Genomic DNA, 14,786 nt, shown 5'->3' with positions numbered 1-14,786 from the left:
AGCCTGCGGTCCACCTCCATCCTTTACCTGACAGGTGTTCCTCTGGCGCTCTGCCTTCCAGCTCTAAAAGGAAGCACTGGCTGCAGGGTACTCTAAGATATGTTTGATGTGGCTAGAGAAGGAGGGTGCATTTTATCTGGAGTTAAATATGTGCTTTTTATTTAATTTGAAGCGTAGAGTGGGAGATGAGTATCTACACTCAGCCTGCCTGCTTGAGTAAATCTCAGTATGATTTTTAAAACATTCTTTCTTTCTTTTCTTTTTTGGATGCAAAACAAAGTTCGTGTCTGCTATTCTTTTTCCTCGTTCCTCTTTGTTGAGGAGTCACCAGGGTCAAATCAAGGGTCCTGTTTTCGCATCCTTCCTCCCCACTCTCACCTGGAAGGAGGGTTGGGGTTGCTGACAGTGCATGTTCCCCCTGTCCCTCCCCCGACCTGGGCCAGTCATCCTGGTTGTTGTCCCCAGGGTCACCTACTGGACCTCTGCTGGACAGGAGACAGGCTGGGACTAACCTGAAAGCAGGAGCACCTGACTCCAGAGGGCAGGTACCCTTGAGGCTGGCCGGCTGGGTGAGGACCTGTCAGATGGCACATGTGCTGTCTTATGTAAGGGCCAGGCTGCGGGGAGTTAAGATTGATCGCTTTGATGAACATTTGGAGAGTCCTGGGTCCTTCCTCTGTAAAATCCAAACTATATGAAATTTTCACCTTGTTGGAGTCATTCAAATATTGGCCTTTTCTTTTTTGAAAGAAAAACATTGTTAGACATCATTACTCTATGAACATGTATGATTGCATGAATGGTGTGAATCTATATCGTGCACAACCATAGAAACGAAAAGAAGTACCCCATTTGTGTACAATGAATCAAAATGTGGCCTGTAAAAATAAAAATATAAAAATTAAAAAATAAAAAACATTTTTAAGGTAGCCATTAATCAACCCTTCTCTATCCCCCTCCCTTCCACGCTCTCCAGCTTCTGCTAACCACCAGTCATTCTATTTTCAACTTGTATGGGATCAACTCTTTTAGATTTCATGTGAGTGGGATCATGTGGTACTTGTCTTTCTGCGCCTGGCTTGTTTCACTTAGCTGGTGACCTCCAGTGCCACCCATGCTATTGCAAGTGACAGGCTTTCCTCTTTTCTATGGCTGCATAATATTCCACTGTGTATAAATACTATGTTTTCTTTATCTATTCTTTGGTTGGTGGCAACTTGGGTTGTTTCCATTTCTGGGTTATTGTGAATATTGCTGTAGTAGCCACAGAAGTGCAGATGTCTCTCAGACATGCTGATTTCATTCCTTTAGATATAAGGCCCAGGAATGGGATTACTGGATTATGTGATAGTTCTATTTTCAAATTTTTTAGGGACCTCCATACTGTTTCAACACTGGCTATAATAATTTACATTCCCACCAACAGTGTGTAAGAGTTCCTTTTTCTCTACATTCTCACTAGCATGTATTACCTTTTGTCTTTTTTCATTCAAAAAAGTTCTAGCTGGAGTGAGGCAATACCTCAAGTGACTTTGATCTGCATTTCCCTCATATCTGGTGGTGGTGAGTGTTTTTCCATGTACCCCTTGGCCATTTGGATATCTTCTTTTGAAAAATGTTTTATTTAGCTCTATTGGCCACTCTTAATCGGATGATTTGACTTTTGCTATTGAGTTGTCTGTTCCTTATGTGCTTTGGTTCTTAACCCCTGGTGAGAGGTGTGGTTTGCCAGTCTTTCCTCCCATCCTGTAGGCTGTCTCTTCGTTCTGTTGGGTGCTTCCTTTGCTGTGTAAATGGTAGTATGTTCAACACAGTAAAACAACAGGAGTTTAAAGTCAGAATGCTATACTGTGGTTGAAAAGCAGCCTTTTGGCGATGTCCTCAGCCTCCAAGCCCTGCTCCCCAGGGGTGCCACTCTTAGTTCTGTGTTCCTTCTGCTTCCCGTGTCTACGTAATGTGCTCATATCACGTGGGTGTCCATATTTCCAAGCACGCTGCTCTGCTCTTTCTTGACCTTCCAGTTGAGATGTCATCTGCTGGCCTCCGGATGTGGGGGATGTAGATCTCGCTCTCTGCCACCCTCCTCAAGGCCCCCAGTTCCCTCCACCCACCCTCCTCACGTTTTCGCCTCACATGCGGGGTGTCTGTGGGGCTTGTCTTGGCTCTGCCCTGGTTGGGAGGGGATGCACTCACTTCCCACCCGCTCTCAGCCCTGCTCATCCCAGCCCCCTCCCCCGTGGCTGGTCTGGCCCTCTCTGCCACTGTGAGTTCCAGCCATGTCCTGCCCAGACCACGCTCTGCTGGGTGGTGACAGCTGCCTTCACTTATCGACCCAGATTTGTGTTCTGTGTTTTGAGATGATGGTGATGATGATGATGATTTGGTAATAAATACTAACAATGGCACAGAGACCCTCAAGTGCACCAGTTCAGAAAGACTTTTCAACTGGGCAGATCTGAGTTCAAATCCTAACTCCTCCATTTAGGAGTCTGGAGAACATTGGTAATGTTTTAGTTCGTTTGTGTTAGAGTTCTAATCACATGTTTCGATGCCTCAGAGCTTAGAACCTCACCCCCACTGCACGCGTACATACACACATGGAAGTAAATTTGGGGGTCAGGCATCGGGCAGGCAGGCGGCCGGTGGTCTCCCTTGATCCCTGGCAGCACTGGGGCACCTGATGTCGGAGAATCTGCTCCTACGCCGGTTTTCCAGTCACCGCCTGGTGCTGCTTCCTGGCCTCTGTCCACACGTGTGTTCCGTTCTTTGGTGCTGCCCTCGAGATTCCCAGGGACTCGGGCTCTCACTGCATGATGAGCTCAAGGCAGCGGGTGTTCCGTATGGCTCCCGACAGGTCCAGGTAGTGTCGCAGGAGCAGGCCTTCCCAAGAGAGCATTCCAGAAACTCCAGCAGAAGCTGTGAGCTGTGAGATTGTGGCCCATCTGAGAGGCCCCAGGACTTCACTGCGACCACAGTCTACTGTCAGGCAAGTCACGAGGGTAGGGACAGGGAGGGGAAACGGTGGGACGCCAGCTCTCCTGGAGGAGTGGCTGGAGAGCACTAGATGGCAACCTCTGGGTGCCAGACGCCCACACTCAGCTACCCGACCTAGATGTCCCCTCCCTCCCTCTCCCCACTTTCCCTTCTCCCTTTCCCCACTTTCCCTTCTCCCTCTCCCGGTGCCAGGACTAAGATTTAAGTACGATGCTCTATGTGAAGAGCTTCATGCAGACTGAGCTTTGGGTCAGTATATCACCTGGAAAGTTGATAGGCGTGGCGTATGCCCGAGAGCATATCTGTGACCTCCGAGGAAGCCATGATGACTTTTATCTTAGTTTTCTATCCATTTCATATATTTTCTCCTTTTGTTTATTCACGTGCCAAGTGTCAAATACAGCAGTGTTGCAAATGTTAAACTAGAGTGAGGTGCGCTCTCAATTGCCTCCTTACGGTGCCATTTGTGGCGTCTTCCTGGCGCCTTACCTTTTGCATTGCTGTAGCTGTGACCCGCAGGCGGTGCTGCCTCTTCCCGCTTTCTTCATGTCTAAGGCTTCCCCATGCTCTGATAAAGCTTGATAGCCATCGCTTTCAATGTTCCTCTACTACTTTATTGATTATATTAGAGGTTTCTTAACCATTGTTCTAATTGGGCATGTAAATTTCTTTTTTTAAATGTGTGCTGATTTATTTCTTATCATAAAAGTGTATTTGCCAACACATAACGTACAGCTATCATGGTCACCTGGTGGCACTGAAGGAATCTGACCTACACTGAGTCCTGCCAATTCCATTATTTTCCCTCTGTTGCTCCATTATCTTTGAAGTTGTACTTCCTTTAGTTCTCACCTGAGCAACTAACTAATCTCCCTGTTGATCTGCCCCAGTTACCCACTTATCCTCTCTTTGTGGCTTTCCACATTCTTCCCTGACCCCCTCTCTCGCTTGCTCCTCCCTTCTTTCTTCCACAAGTGTTTCTAAGGCCTCGCTATGCCAAGGAGTAAATAAAGTCACATGCAAAGCAATCTCAGGCTGCAAGGAGCTTGAATTCTAACAGAGGGAGATAGGTCAAACACTCAAGCAAAACAAGAAAAATATCAGATGTGACAAATACTGTACAGAGAATTAAAGTGGGATAATGTGTGTGTTAGAGGGTGATTGTCATGAGGAAATGTGCAAGTTACTATTGTAAAGTCACTGTATCTCATGTTTTAATTAATGAGTAACTTGTGGAAGATACTTCGACATTGCGTGTCTGTCTTACCCCTTATCATGCTTTCACACATAGTTTTACCATTCATTAATGGCTGGTAATGCTGTCATTCCTCTTATATTTTATATTTATTAGATGACGTCCCACTTCAAGAAAGAACTTTGCCTTCTCTCCCATTTGCTTATTTACTCATTCATTCATGGTCCCTTTATCAGTGTGGACTCATGGATTCTTGTTTTAGTCAATGAATAATGTCACTATCATTTTGTTTGCTGATCAGATTGCCCCAGGCTGGGCCAAAGGACCCCTTTCAAGCAGGCCCCTCTGTTTTGACAGTTCTTATCATTCTCGGAGTTCTTCTTCGCTTCATGGCATGATAGGAGGTTTCACTCTTATCTTCTATTTTCCTGCCTTTTTCCATTTCTCTTCTTCTTTACTTCCTATATTCTTAAGATAGGTAGATTCAGGAGATTATTTCCATATTCCATGCAAAAGCTGATAAGAACCTGAATTAGAGTTGAGTGTAGGTAAGAAGATTATAGTGGACAGGAAGTGCATGAGAAGAATTTAGGAGTAAACATCGGTTGGGTTTGGCTGATGACATGAGGGGATTGAGAGAATAACTTTTCGAGTTCATGACTAGACCTTTGGTGTCAAACTCACATATGACACAAAAATGGTAATGACGCTAATAGAATTTAGACATAGAGAAACTGTACTGAGGACTGGAGAGAGAGAAGAAATGTGGAGAGTTCTGTTTTGAATGCGTTGAATGTGGTGTCTTACAGGCATTCTGAACAGGAATGCGACGTTCAGTTGGAAGGTTGAATATGGAGTCATGGCGTGGGAGTCCTCAGAATCTGGGATTAGTTAATCTGGTGACCTTCACTGTCACCATCAGGAAGACAATGCAAGGGTATTGGGTCAAGGGTAGAATTAAGAGATGGAGAGGCCCACACAAGAGGTAAGGAGAGCAGGAAGTAGAGTCAGTGTTACCAAGACAGTTGAGAGGCTGAAGAGAGGAAATCCATGGTTGTTTTAGTCAACTTTTTCACTTTTGTGACTAAAAGGGTCTGACTAGCACAATTATAGAGGAGGAAAGGCTTATTTGAGGACTCAAGGTTTCAGAATCTTAGTCCATAGAAGGCCGGCTCCATTCCTTGGGGTTCAAGGTGAGGCTGAACATCATGGTGGGAGAGTGTGCGGAGGGAAGCAGCTCACATCGTGGTGATTAGGCAGCAGAAAGAGTGAGTTTCCATTCTCCAGAAACAAAATATATACCCCAGACCAATGCCCCAATTCCCACCTCCTCCAGCCACCCTCTGTGGAGTAATATATCCCCATTGGTGCAAAATACAAAACCCTCAAATCATTGGTGGTTCTAGGAGACTAAATGATTAGTGGCTTCAAGGGGTGTGACATGCTGACTGACGCGCTGATTGGATAGGTGCTCAATAAAAGAAGAAGGAGCTTCCGCAATAAATGAGTCAGCAGCTACAAGCTCGCCTGCGCTTACCTGGCTCAGGTGTCTGTGTGGTTACTGACACTGCGCCCTTCATCCCCCCATTACATGAGCCCCCGTGGTATACCATAACCCTCAACTAATCCCATCAGAGATTAATTCGTGGATTGGGTTAGGGCTTTTACACCCCAATTATTTCTCCTCCGAACCTTCCTGCATTGTCTCACATGTGAGGTTTTGGGGGACACCTCGCATCCTAACCATAACAATGGTCGTTCATACTACATGCAGCGCATTGTTGTAGTAGTTAAATAAGGTCTGAAGCTCTCTACGTGGCAGGGACCATGCCCAGCACTTTACAGGAATCTTCTTGTTTTAACTTCCAAACAACTCCTGCCAATGGTGTTACCAATACCGTTAGAACTCTGTAGATGAGGAGGCCAAAGCTTGTAACCTATCCACCCAATGTCACAGTGGCAAGGATGAGGCAGAGGTAGGACTTAAACTCCTGTCTAATTCCTAACCACCAAGTTCCCATGAAGGTGAATGAGTGAGGGCAGTTAAGTCAAGGTCAAATTTGAATCTGATTCAAGTTTCAGTAGCATCTGGCTGGCTGTAAAATGTCGGTGACTGGGTCAGATTTACCATAGGACTTGGTTTCAGCAGCCGACTCTTTTTCTTTCATTCTTCCTGGCATTGAAACCTTCTCTTCTCCTCAGTTGAAACCTTAGGTTCGCTTCTCAGTGGCTTTGGAGTCATTCTCTCCTTTCTGGGTGACTTTGCAAATGTCAGTATTTTGTATTGGCTTTGGGAAATGCCCTTCCTGTTGGGGACGCTTCCCAGCATCATCTTCTATGATGAAATGAGTCCTATGTACCTGGCAACTCCAAGGAGGACACCTTGGGATGGTATCTCGTGGGCAGTTTTGTTTTTATGTAGTGCCTACCCTAGTAGCCACCACCTTGGCTTTCTCCATGTCAGAGAGTGACCAAATCTAAGCAGTCACCAGCCAGGGCCTTGAAGAGGTGAACAGGAAGGGTTGAATATAAGGGGAGATGAAGACAGGAAAGTGAAATAAGACTAAGTCTTTGAGCTGGTACTTCTGAAAAACCATTTCTTGGTAAGCAATGCAGTTAGTCAGCAGATTTAAAATATTACAGTTCTTACATCTATAATGTGCTATTACACACATTCTAATACCCTGTGATTTTTCCTTTTTCTTCTTTCTTCCTTTTCTTTTCTACAGGATGTGAATGGCTGGCAAAACTCGACTTGACTGTGAATTTCATTGGAGAGCTGAGCAGTGTCAAAACCCTGCAGTACAATGTCCACCTGAAGGAGCTGTTCCTCATGGGCAACCCGTGTGCTGACTTCGATGGCTACAGGCTGTTCGTGGTAGCCACTCTTCAACAGCTAAAGGTTAAGTCAAAGTGTAAGAGGCACAGAGAAATGAAAATGAGCAACTCCAGTGATTCCTGATGTATTCACAGCATTGTCAGGGAAAGTGTTGCTGCCAAGGATGGAACATTCCAGAGAGACAAAATGAATTCTTTGACTTCTAAAATTTTCACATTGTTTCAGTAGCTACATGTTTAGACTTAATTGAAGTATTTCTTGTTAAGTTCAAATCATGGTTGCAAAGCACATTCATCACCACTACTAATAATTCATCTCACTACCAGTAGGTTAGTGTTCCAAAGGTAGCTACAGCTATATACTCTTGTATTATGTACTTAAACTACTAAGTTTTTATAATTACTTTTTTTGTTATTGTCTTTTTTCTGGTGGGGGTTCTGGGGATTGAACTCAGGGGCACTCGACCACTGAGCCACATCCCCAGTCCTATTTTATATTTTATTTAGAGACAGGGTCTCACTGAGTTGCTTAGTGTCTTGATCTTGCTGAGTCTGGCTTTGAACTCATGATCCTCCTGCCTCGGCCTCCGGAGACCCTGGGATTACTGGTGTGTGCCATCATGACCAGCCTGCTGTTGTTTTTACTAGCTCATTTTCTACGGCAGTGGGCCTCGGAGTTGGCTGTGCGTGAGAGAGGGCTGTTTAAAGCACGGGTTGCGAGCTCCGCACCCAAGTCTCTGGGTCAGGTCTGACACTAGGCACAGTATTTGCATTTTTACTCTTGGATCATGCGGCCGCTGCTGGTTCAGAGGCCTCAGTCCATAGTGACTGCCCTACACGTTCATCCAGGAAAGCATGCAGCACGCCTTCCTCTGTCCCGTGCCTCACACCAAGGCAGTGTGGACACTTCTGGCACTAGACGCGTGGCGTTGCCCCACCCTTGCAGCTAGCAGCAGCTCTGCAGCAGTGGGCACCAGCTGGGTGTCCTCTGATCCGAGCATCTTCTTCTCCAGGTCCATCCTGGATCAGATCCCACAGAGTGAGGGCGTAGGCCCTAGATTCCAAGACTGCCCCCCTCATTTTAGGTGTCAGTCATAGGCCAGGTGTTTTTATCTGTGCTTCTGAGAGACCAGCTGTAAGTCAGGCTTTCTTGAGGTTGCTTAGTTTGCTTGAGCAGCTCACAGAGAAATAGTTTGTTTACCAAGTGAGTAGAAAGGACATTACAAAGGGCATGATGAAGAGATCACAGAGTGAGGTGTGTGGGAAGGGCGCACCTCCCTCCAGGATCCTCCCCATGTTCAGTGCCCCGAAAGCCCCGAGCACGCTGTTGTTTGAATGGAGACTTCATCACACAGCACAATGGCTAAGGGACTGGGTGGGGAAAGCCAGAAAGGCTGGTTTAGTGTCTTCAGCTTTTCTTCCTCAAGGGTAAGGTGTGGGAACTCTCTGGAATGAGGAGTCTTATGACCTACTCAGAAAACGTTAGTCAGAGAGCTTCTTTATAGCCAGGTAAAGGCAGGGGACCAGCCCTGGAAGGGAGTTACAAACAGGAACCAGGGTTGATGACCAAAAATTATATATTATATCATAATGTTAATATAGTCGCATCATATCCCTAGATTTAATAATTTTGGAACCTAGGAAAAATAACATTTTAAGAGGAAGTGTACAACTGAGAATACTGAAGCAGTCAGTAGTGTTAGTTTCATGTGCTTCCAGGAGTCCCTACCCTCCCTGTGACCCCAGGCTGCTGAAGGAGGGTGCTTTGTGGTCAGCATCTTCTCACTTAGAGAGCATTTGTTCCTTAGACTTCTGTGTTCTCTCCGTGTTGAGAGACTGCTGACTGCTAAGTTAGTGGGACACATTCCTTCTCATGTAACATTTCTTAGGGTAAGAGAATGAGTGATTTAGGTGATTGAATCTAGAGTCAAATGCAACCAAGACTGATCATCATTGTACAGTGGCTTCCCAGAAAATGAATGAGGGTCCGCGAATCACAGGAGTGGAGCCTGTCCTCGAACTCCTGGACCACTTCTTTGGAAGGACTAAGGAGCTGGATGACTGTATGGCAGCCACAGCTGACCCTGTGCCAGCGCTGCTGTGTTAGGCTGGCTGTGTGAGACTGTCATCCCGGTACTGGAAATGGGACCGGGCTAGTGGCAATTGCCATGTGCACAGCATCTCTGATCCTCGCAACCCATGTAAGAAACAGTGCAGTGCATTCAGAGAGAGAAGTCAGGGCTCAGGGAACTGATGCTCTTTGTTTGCACTGACACATCTGGCAAGCGGGCCAGGTGGGATTTGAACCTGCCTGTGTCTTGTCACTTGCTGCTTCTTTCTGCATGAATTCTTGACTTCTGGATCAAAGCTTTTGTTTTAGAAAGACTGCACTCAATCAGTAGCTATAATAGACAGTAGCCATAAGAGCTTCCTGCTGAAAAATGATATTCATAAATGTGTTTACTTGTATTTGAAAATAGGTTGATCAAGTTTGGAATCCTAATTGCCATTTCATTGGGACCTTGCAATCTGATTGAAAGGAATTATGTTAATAGATATATTATTTTCCTGGGACTACTCTAACAAAATGCCACAAGCTGGGTAGCTTAAACACCAGAAATTTACTGTCTCATAGTTCTATAGGCCAGCTGTTCAAGGTCAAGGTGGGACAGAGCAGGCTCCATGAGGACTGGGAGGAGAATCTGTTCCCTAAATCCTTCCTAGTTTCTGAAGATTCGCTGCCAGTCTTTGGCCTTATCTGTCTTGTTGGTGTGTTACCTTGATCTCCACCTTTGTCTTCACAGTGTCCTCTTGGGTCCCTGTATTTTCACATGGCAAGCTTTTTGTAGATCCAGACAAGTTACATCAGGGTCCACACGCTCCGTGTGATTGATTAGTCTTCATGAATTATACCTACATGCACTTTACTTCCAAGTAAGGTCTGGAGGTTAGAACTTCACCCAATTCTAACCATAATGACTGGGTAGTGACTGATCTTAGACAGTCACATGAAGAGGTGGGAGGAAAGTCAGCTCCTTCCAAGTGTTCCTTCCCCAGTGTCTGAGCCACTCTGGGTGGGAAGTAGGCACCGCAGCCTCGTGGAAAAGAGGTGCGTGAGCAGAAACAGGTCTGCCTCCTCTCCTACTGCTACAAACTGCATCCTCTTTCGACTCATGTATGGCTGGATAATAATTCTTAGATGGAGGACTTCTCTGAGGACTCGAGAAGGCTTAATTCTTCTCTTCTTCGCTGCAGCAGTGCACAATCATTTTCAGTAAGTGGGGACACTATCTCTGTGGTGCAGGGATCATGAGTGAAGAAGCATCAAGGAATACTAAAGTGCTCAACTTAAGACTTAATCTCTGTTCATCAGGACTTCTAAAGTCAAAAGTGACTTTCACTCGGAGGAAACTTGGGCCAGTTTTAAAGATGACCTGACAAGTCATCAAGCAAATTGAGGTCCCTGGAGTGGGTTGGGGCACAGTCCCAAATTTGACATCAGTTCAGTAAGGTCCTTTGTTTCCTGTCTGTAAGGTGTCGGGGAGTCATTTGTCATCATTCCTTAGAAGCAGTTAGACTATTTAAGTCAATAGTTACTTAAACCAAATATAAAGGGAAACTATCAAAATAAATACATAAATAAATATACTCGAGATATGGGTAAGAGAATGTCCTCTTTCTTCCCAATAGTCATCAAAATCCCAGTTGAAAGAAATTAAATTTTTCTAGAATTTTCTAAAAGGTTATAAAATTATACATTTACATATAATACATATTTGTGCTATTTATGTATGTTATTTGCATAATATGATTCAAATATGTTAATACTTACATTTTATGTCTATTATAGGGATTTATTTTATTTATTATAGGGATTTATAGGGATTTATTACATTTATATGATTAATAAAGTTTATTTATTTTGAATTTTTCAAATAATTATGTCCTAACCCTAGTTTAAACTAGGTTAATTGAAGTTTATGGATCACAATTATCACCTTGAGGAATAGGATTTATGGGAGGTACTGAGGAACAAAATTGCCCAAATTATATTTATATTTATATTTATATTAAATTATATTTATATCATGTGCATGTAAAACTATGTAACAACGAATCCCCCTATTATGTATAATTATAATTATAAAAAATAACAATGCAAAAAAGGAACAGATTTTATTAAATTTGAGTTTAGACTTATGGCCTCTTCGTACATTGAACGGTGCTAGAAGAAGCCTGTTGTTCTAATGGGGTATTGTCAATTCACAACTTTCCTCAAGTTCTCCATTATGAAACTCTGCTGTAGAAGTGCATTTTAGAGCCAAGGATTAGAGGAAAACCAGAAAAAATTATACTTTTTACATTAAAGATAGTGAAAATTGTGTAACTGCTTTTGTTTTCTATTTTGCTTGGCTGCTAGGTGGCTTAGAACCTAATCTCCAGCCCATCTGTAGCAAACACATGTGTTCTTATTTTAAATTATTTTTTACAAATCTGCACATTACAATTTGATTTATAATTAACTTGTCCCAGTAGTTTTTTTATTTTATATTTTACTACATTTTCTGTTTTTTTTTTTTTTTTCCTTTTCCTTTTGAATTTCTTTTGTAATGAATTATCCCAAACTTAGTGGCTTAAAACAGTACAGATTTATCTTACAGTTCTGGAGGTCAGAAGTCTAAAATGACTTTACTGGGCTAAATTTAAGGTGTTGACAAGGCTCTCTCTTTGGAGGCTCAAAAATTCCTTTCTTTGCCTTTTCCAGCATCTCAAAGATCCCTACATTTCTGAGCCTGTGGCCTCTTCCTGAGTTCTCAGAGCCAGCAATGTATCAAGTCCACATCTCTCTCAACTCTGACCTGACATTCCTGCCTTCTTCTTTTACTTATAAGGACTTGACATCCTCATAAGGATCAGCCTTGTCAGCCTTAACTCACTCATGTCTGCAGTCCTTGCCATGTGTGCTGACCTTCACTGAGATGGGAACATGGACTGTCATCTGCCTAGCACATCTCTCCCTACCTTACTTCTTTTGTAGGATGAAGTAGATAAATAAATGGGTGTCTTTAAACTGGTAGCTTTGTCTTTTCAGGTTTTAGTTGGTGTCTTATTTTAATATTTTAATTTGGAAGATTATAAAAATACCAGATTTAAACATAGACTATAGCAATTATAGACTATAGCAATGAGACTGTGTGTCTCATTGTCAAGGGTGGAACATGGGCTCATTTGTATTGAGCTCAAATTTATGAAGATTCAAGGCCCTGCTGTGGAGAGCATTTTGGAAGGGTCCTTGTTTTAGTTTGGAGCTACGATTTGGCTTTAGCATTCAAATCTTTAATGTAGTAAGTAGTTATAAATTAACATCAATATTTGGAGAGGTTGGCATTAATTCCCAGTTTTGACAGAAGGCCTATTTATTATTATTTCCAGGAAAGGTGCTTTATATACTGTTAATTGTATGAACTAAACATTGATTTGGACCAGTGTTTCTGATATTTTATATTAATTACTTTGTATTAATTCTCTATCATTATGGCACACTATTTCTAAGTTAAAAATATTCCATTCAAAATCAACTTGAGATTCATTCACACTGCTACTTTTGAATAATTGTGCTGTTTTTGTTGTTGCTGTTTTTCGTTTTTAATTGAAGTGGCTGGATGGTAAAGAAATAGAGCGTTCAGAAAGGATCCAGGCATTACAAAACTATCCAGTAGTTGAGCAGCAAATCAGAGAGCAGGAAAAAGCTTACTGCCTCAGAAGAGCCAAAGACAAAGAGGAAGCTCGGAGAAAGCTTGAGGAACAACGGGAAAATGAAGACAGGAAGAAGCCGAGTCACCCAGACTTCTTTGGCCACAGGTATAAAGACAGCCACACAGCTCCATATGTCAATCACAAGTTTGCTTTCCAGTTAAGTCTTACCAGGATAGCTAGCTGTGTCCTCTCCCCAAGGGGTTCACAGTACCACTTATATTCCAGAGGACTAATTTGAAGATTAAGTATGATATAAATTTTGGAGGGGAAAATGTAATATCCCATAGTTCCTGACAGTTGTAGGAGACCTTTTCCCTTAGAGAAAAATGCTTCTTCTAAACTGGCAACTTTAATTTGCATCTAAAATTATCCTCAGAGAAATCTGTATAAAAGATATACAGGAATGATGAATTAACAGGTGTACTTTGATTTATAAAGTAGGAATATTTTAGAAAAGTTAAATGCAAATCACATGATTATAAATTGAATAATTCTGATTGCATCATAAAACATTCTGTTTTGTGAATTATATAATGAATACACTTTTAACGTGATTAATAACCCTCTAATTGGTCTTTTCTATGAATCTGATTTTTTCATGCTATTTAAGTGAATTGCAACTGTACTCAGTTGATTGGTTTCCATACAGTGAAAGCTTTAAATATTTAGATAACAAAATCTCTTAAAATTGGGAAAATATGTTTATAATTCAGGGATAGACAAATGTCTTAAAAGCAATTAAATAGGCATCTATAATTCCACTACCCAGATTCAATAAATGACAATTGTTTATATGTTTGCTTTACATATTTTTTAATTAATGTTTTCAGTCATTCTAATTTGTTGCACATGACAGTAGAATGCATTTAAGAATAATAAAATGTCATTAAGAGAGTTAGATGTGTGCTGAGAACCTCCGCATCCAGTTCTTTCCTTCAGGTGTCTGCCATCTGAAGTTGGTATATGTTTGATATACGTTGAGCCCATCTTTTTTGGATGGCTTTAAACATGATTGTGCCTCTTTAAACAAGAACAGTTTGTGTGTGAGTGTGTACGTGTTTGGTTTGAATGACATCTTTCTGCAGCTTTGCTTTTCATTCAACATGTTTTTGAGATCTCTGCAGATGAAGACAGGTACAGTGAAATCATTCATCCTAATTATAGAATAACAAACATTCCATTGGGTGAATAAATTGTAATTTATTACAGAGTAATATTCAAAATGTTTAGCAGGCAGTGATTCTCTGGCCGGGGCGGATGAGATTGCACACTGGCTGTGACAGGGGCTCTGCTAGTGAGTGCCAGCTCAGCAGCCCCAAGCAGCCACCCAACCCCCCTGTGCATGGCCACGGTGCCTTGTTTGCCCTGTTCTGTTTTCTCAGTGTTGCACGAATTTCCTTATGAAGATATCAAAGGTTCTCTGGGACACTGAATAGGGACACTGCTACAAATAAGTTGTGACATCTTTTCAACCAATATGTATTGTCAAATTGCTTTCCAAACTTAAGCTCATCTATCAACAATATAGGAGAGCTCTCATAATATGGGATTTTAAAATGTGGCTAATCAAGTTTATTATTAAATAGCACCTATTTGTTTTAACCTAATTGGCATTTCTATAATTAGAAATGAGTTTGAATTCTCTTCTCATATGTTTGTTATCTATTCAGATTTCCTTCATCTTTGCCCTCTGCTTATATTAAATAAATTGCAAACTTTTTTAAAACCAATTTATAGTTATTTTATGTTCTGGATACAAATTCTTTACACATATCTTCTCCCAGTCTATCACTTGTCCTAATTATAAATGGTTCTATTTTGTAGAATTAAAAAATATTAATGTTGTTAAATTTATTTTTGCTTCATTTTTAATGGGATTCTCCCTAAGCCCAGGGCCATCTCTGTCTGCCTGGAATGAGCCTTTGTTGATACTGTAGGGTAGGGGGCTCACTGCTCCCTGGTCGGGTTTTTGGCCCCTCACCACTTAATTCAGCTGCTCTTC

General features: G+C 42.3%; 1 protein-coding gene across 1 annotated transcript in view; it reads left to right on the top strand.

Moving 5' to 3' along the window:
* Positions 1 to 14,786, top strand: part of DNAAF11 (dynein axonemal assembly factor 11) — a 92,674-nt gene that overhangs the window by 17,111 nt on the left and 60,777 nt on the right. The window contains exons 4-5 of the mRNA XM_079125651.1: positions 6,919 to 7,091; positions 12,684 to 12,889. Coding sequence (XP_078981777.1) covers positions 6,919 to 7,091; positions 12,684 to 12,889 — 379 coding nt within the window. The remainder of the gene's footprint in view (positions 1 to 6,918; positions 7,092 to 12,683; positions 12,890 to 14,786) is intronic.

Source organism: Sciurus vulgaris, assembly GCF_902686455.1.
Source record: "Sciurus vulgaris genome assembly, chromosome: 1".
In the NCBI taxonomy this organism is placed as follows: Eukaryota; Metazoa; Chordata; class Mammalia; order Rodentia; family Sciuridae; genus Sciurus; species Sciurus vulgaris.
Note: the sequence above shows the minus strand (reverse complement) of the source record. Positions and strands in the feature narration are given on the sequence as shown.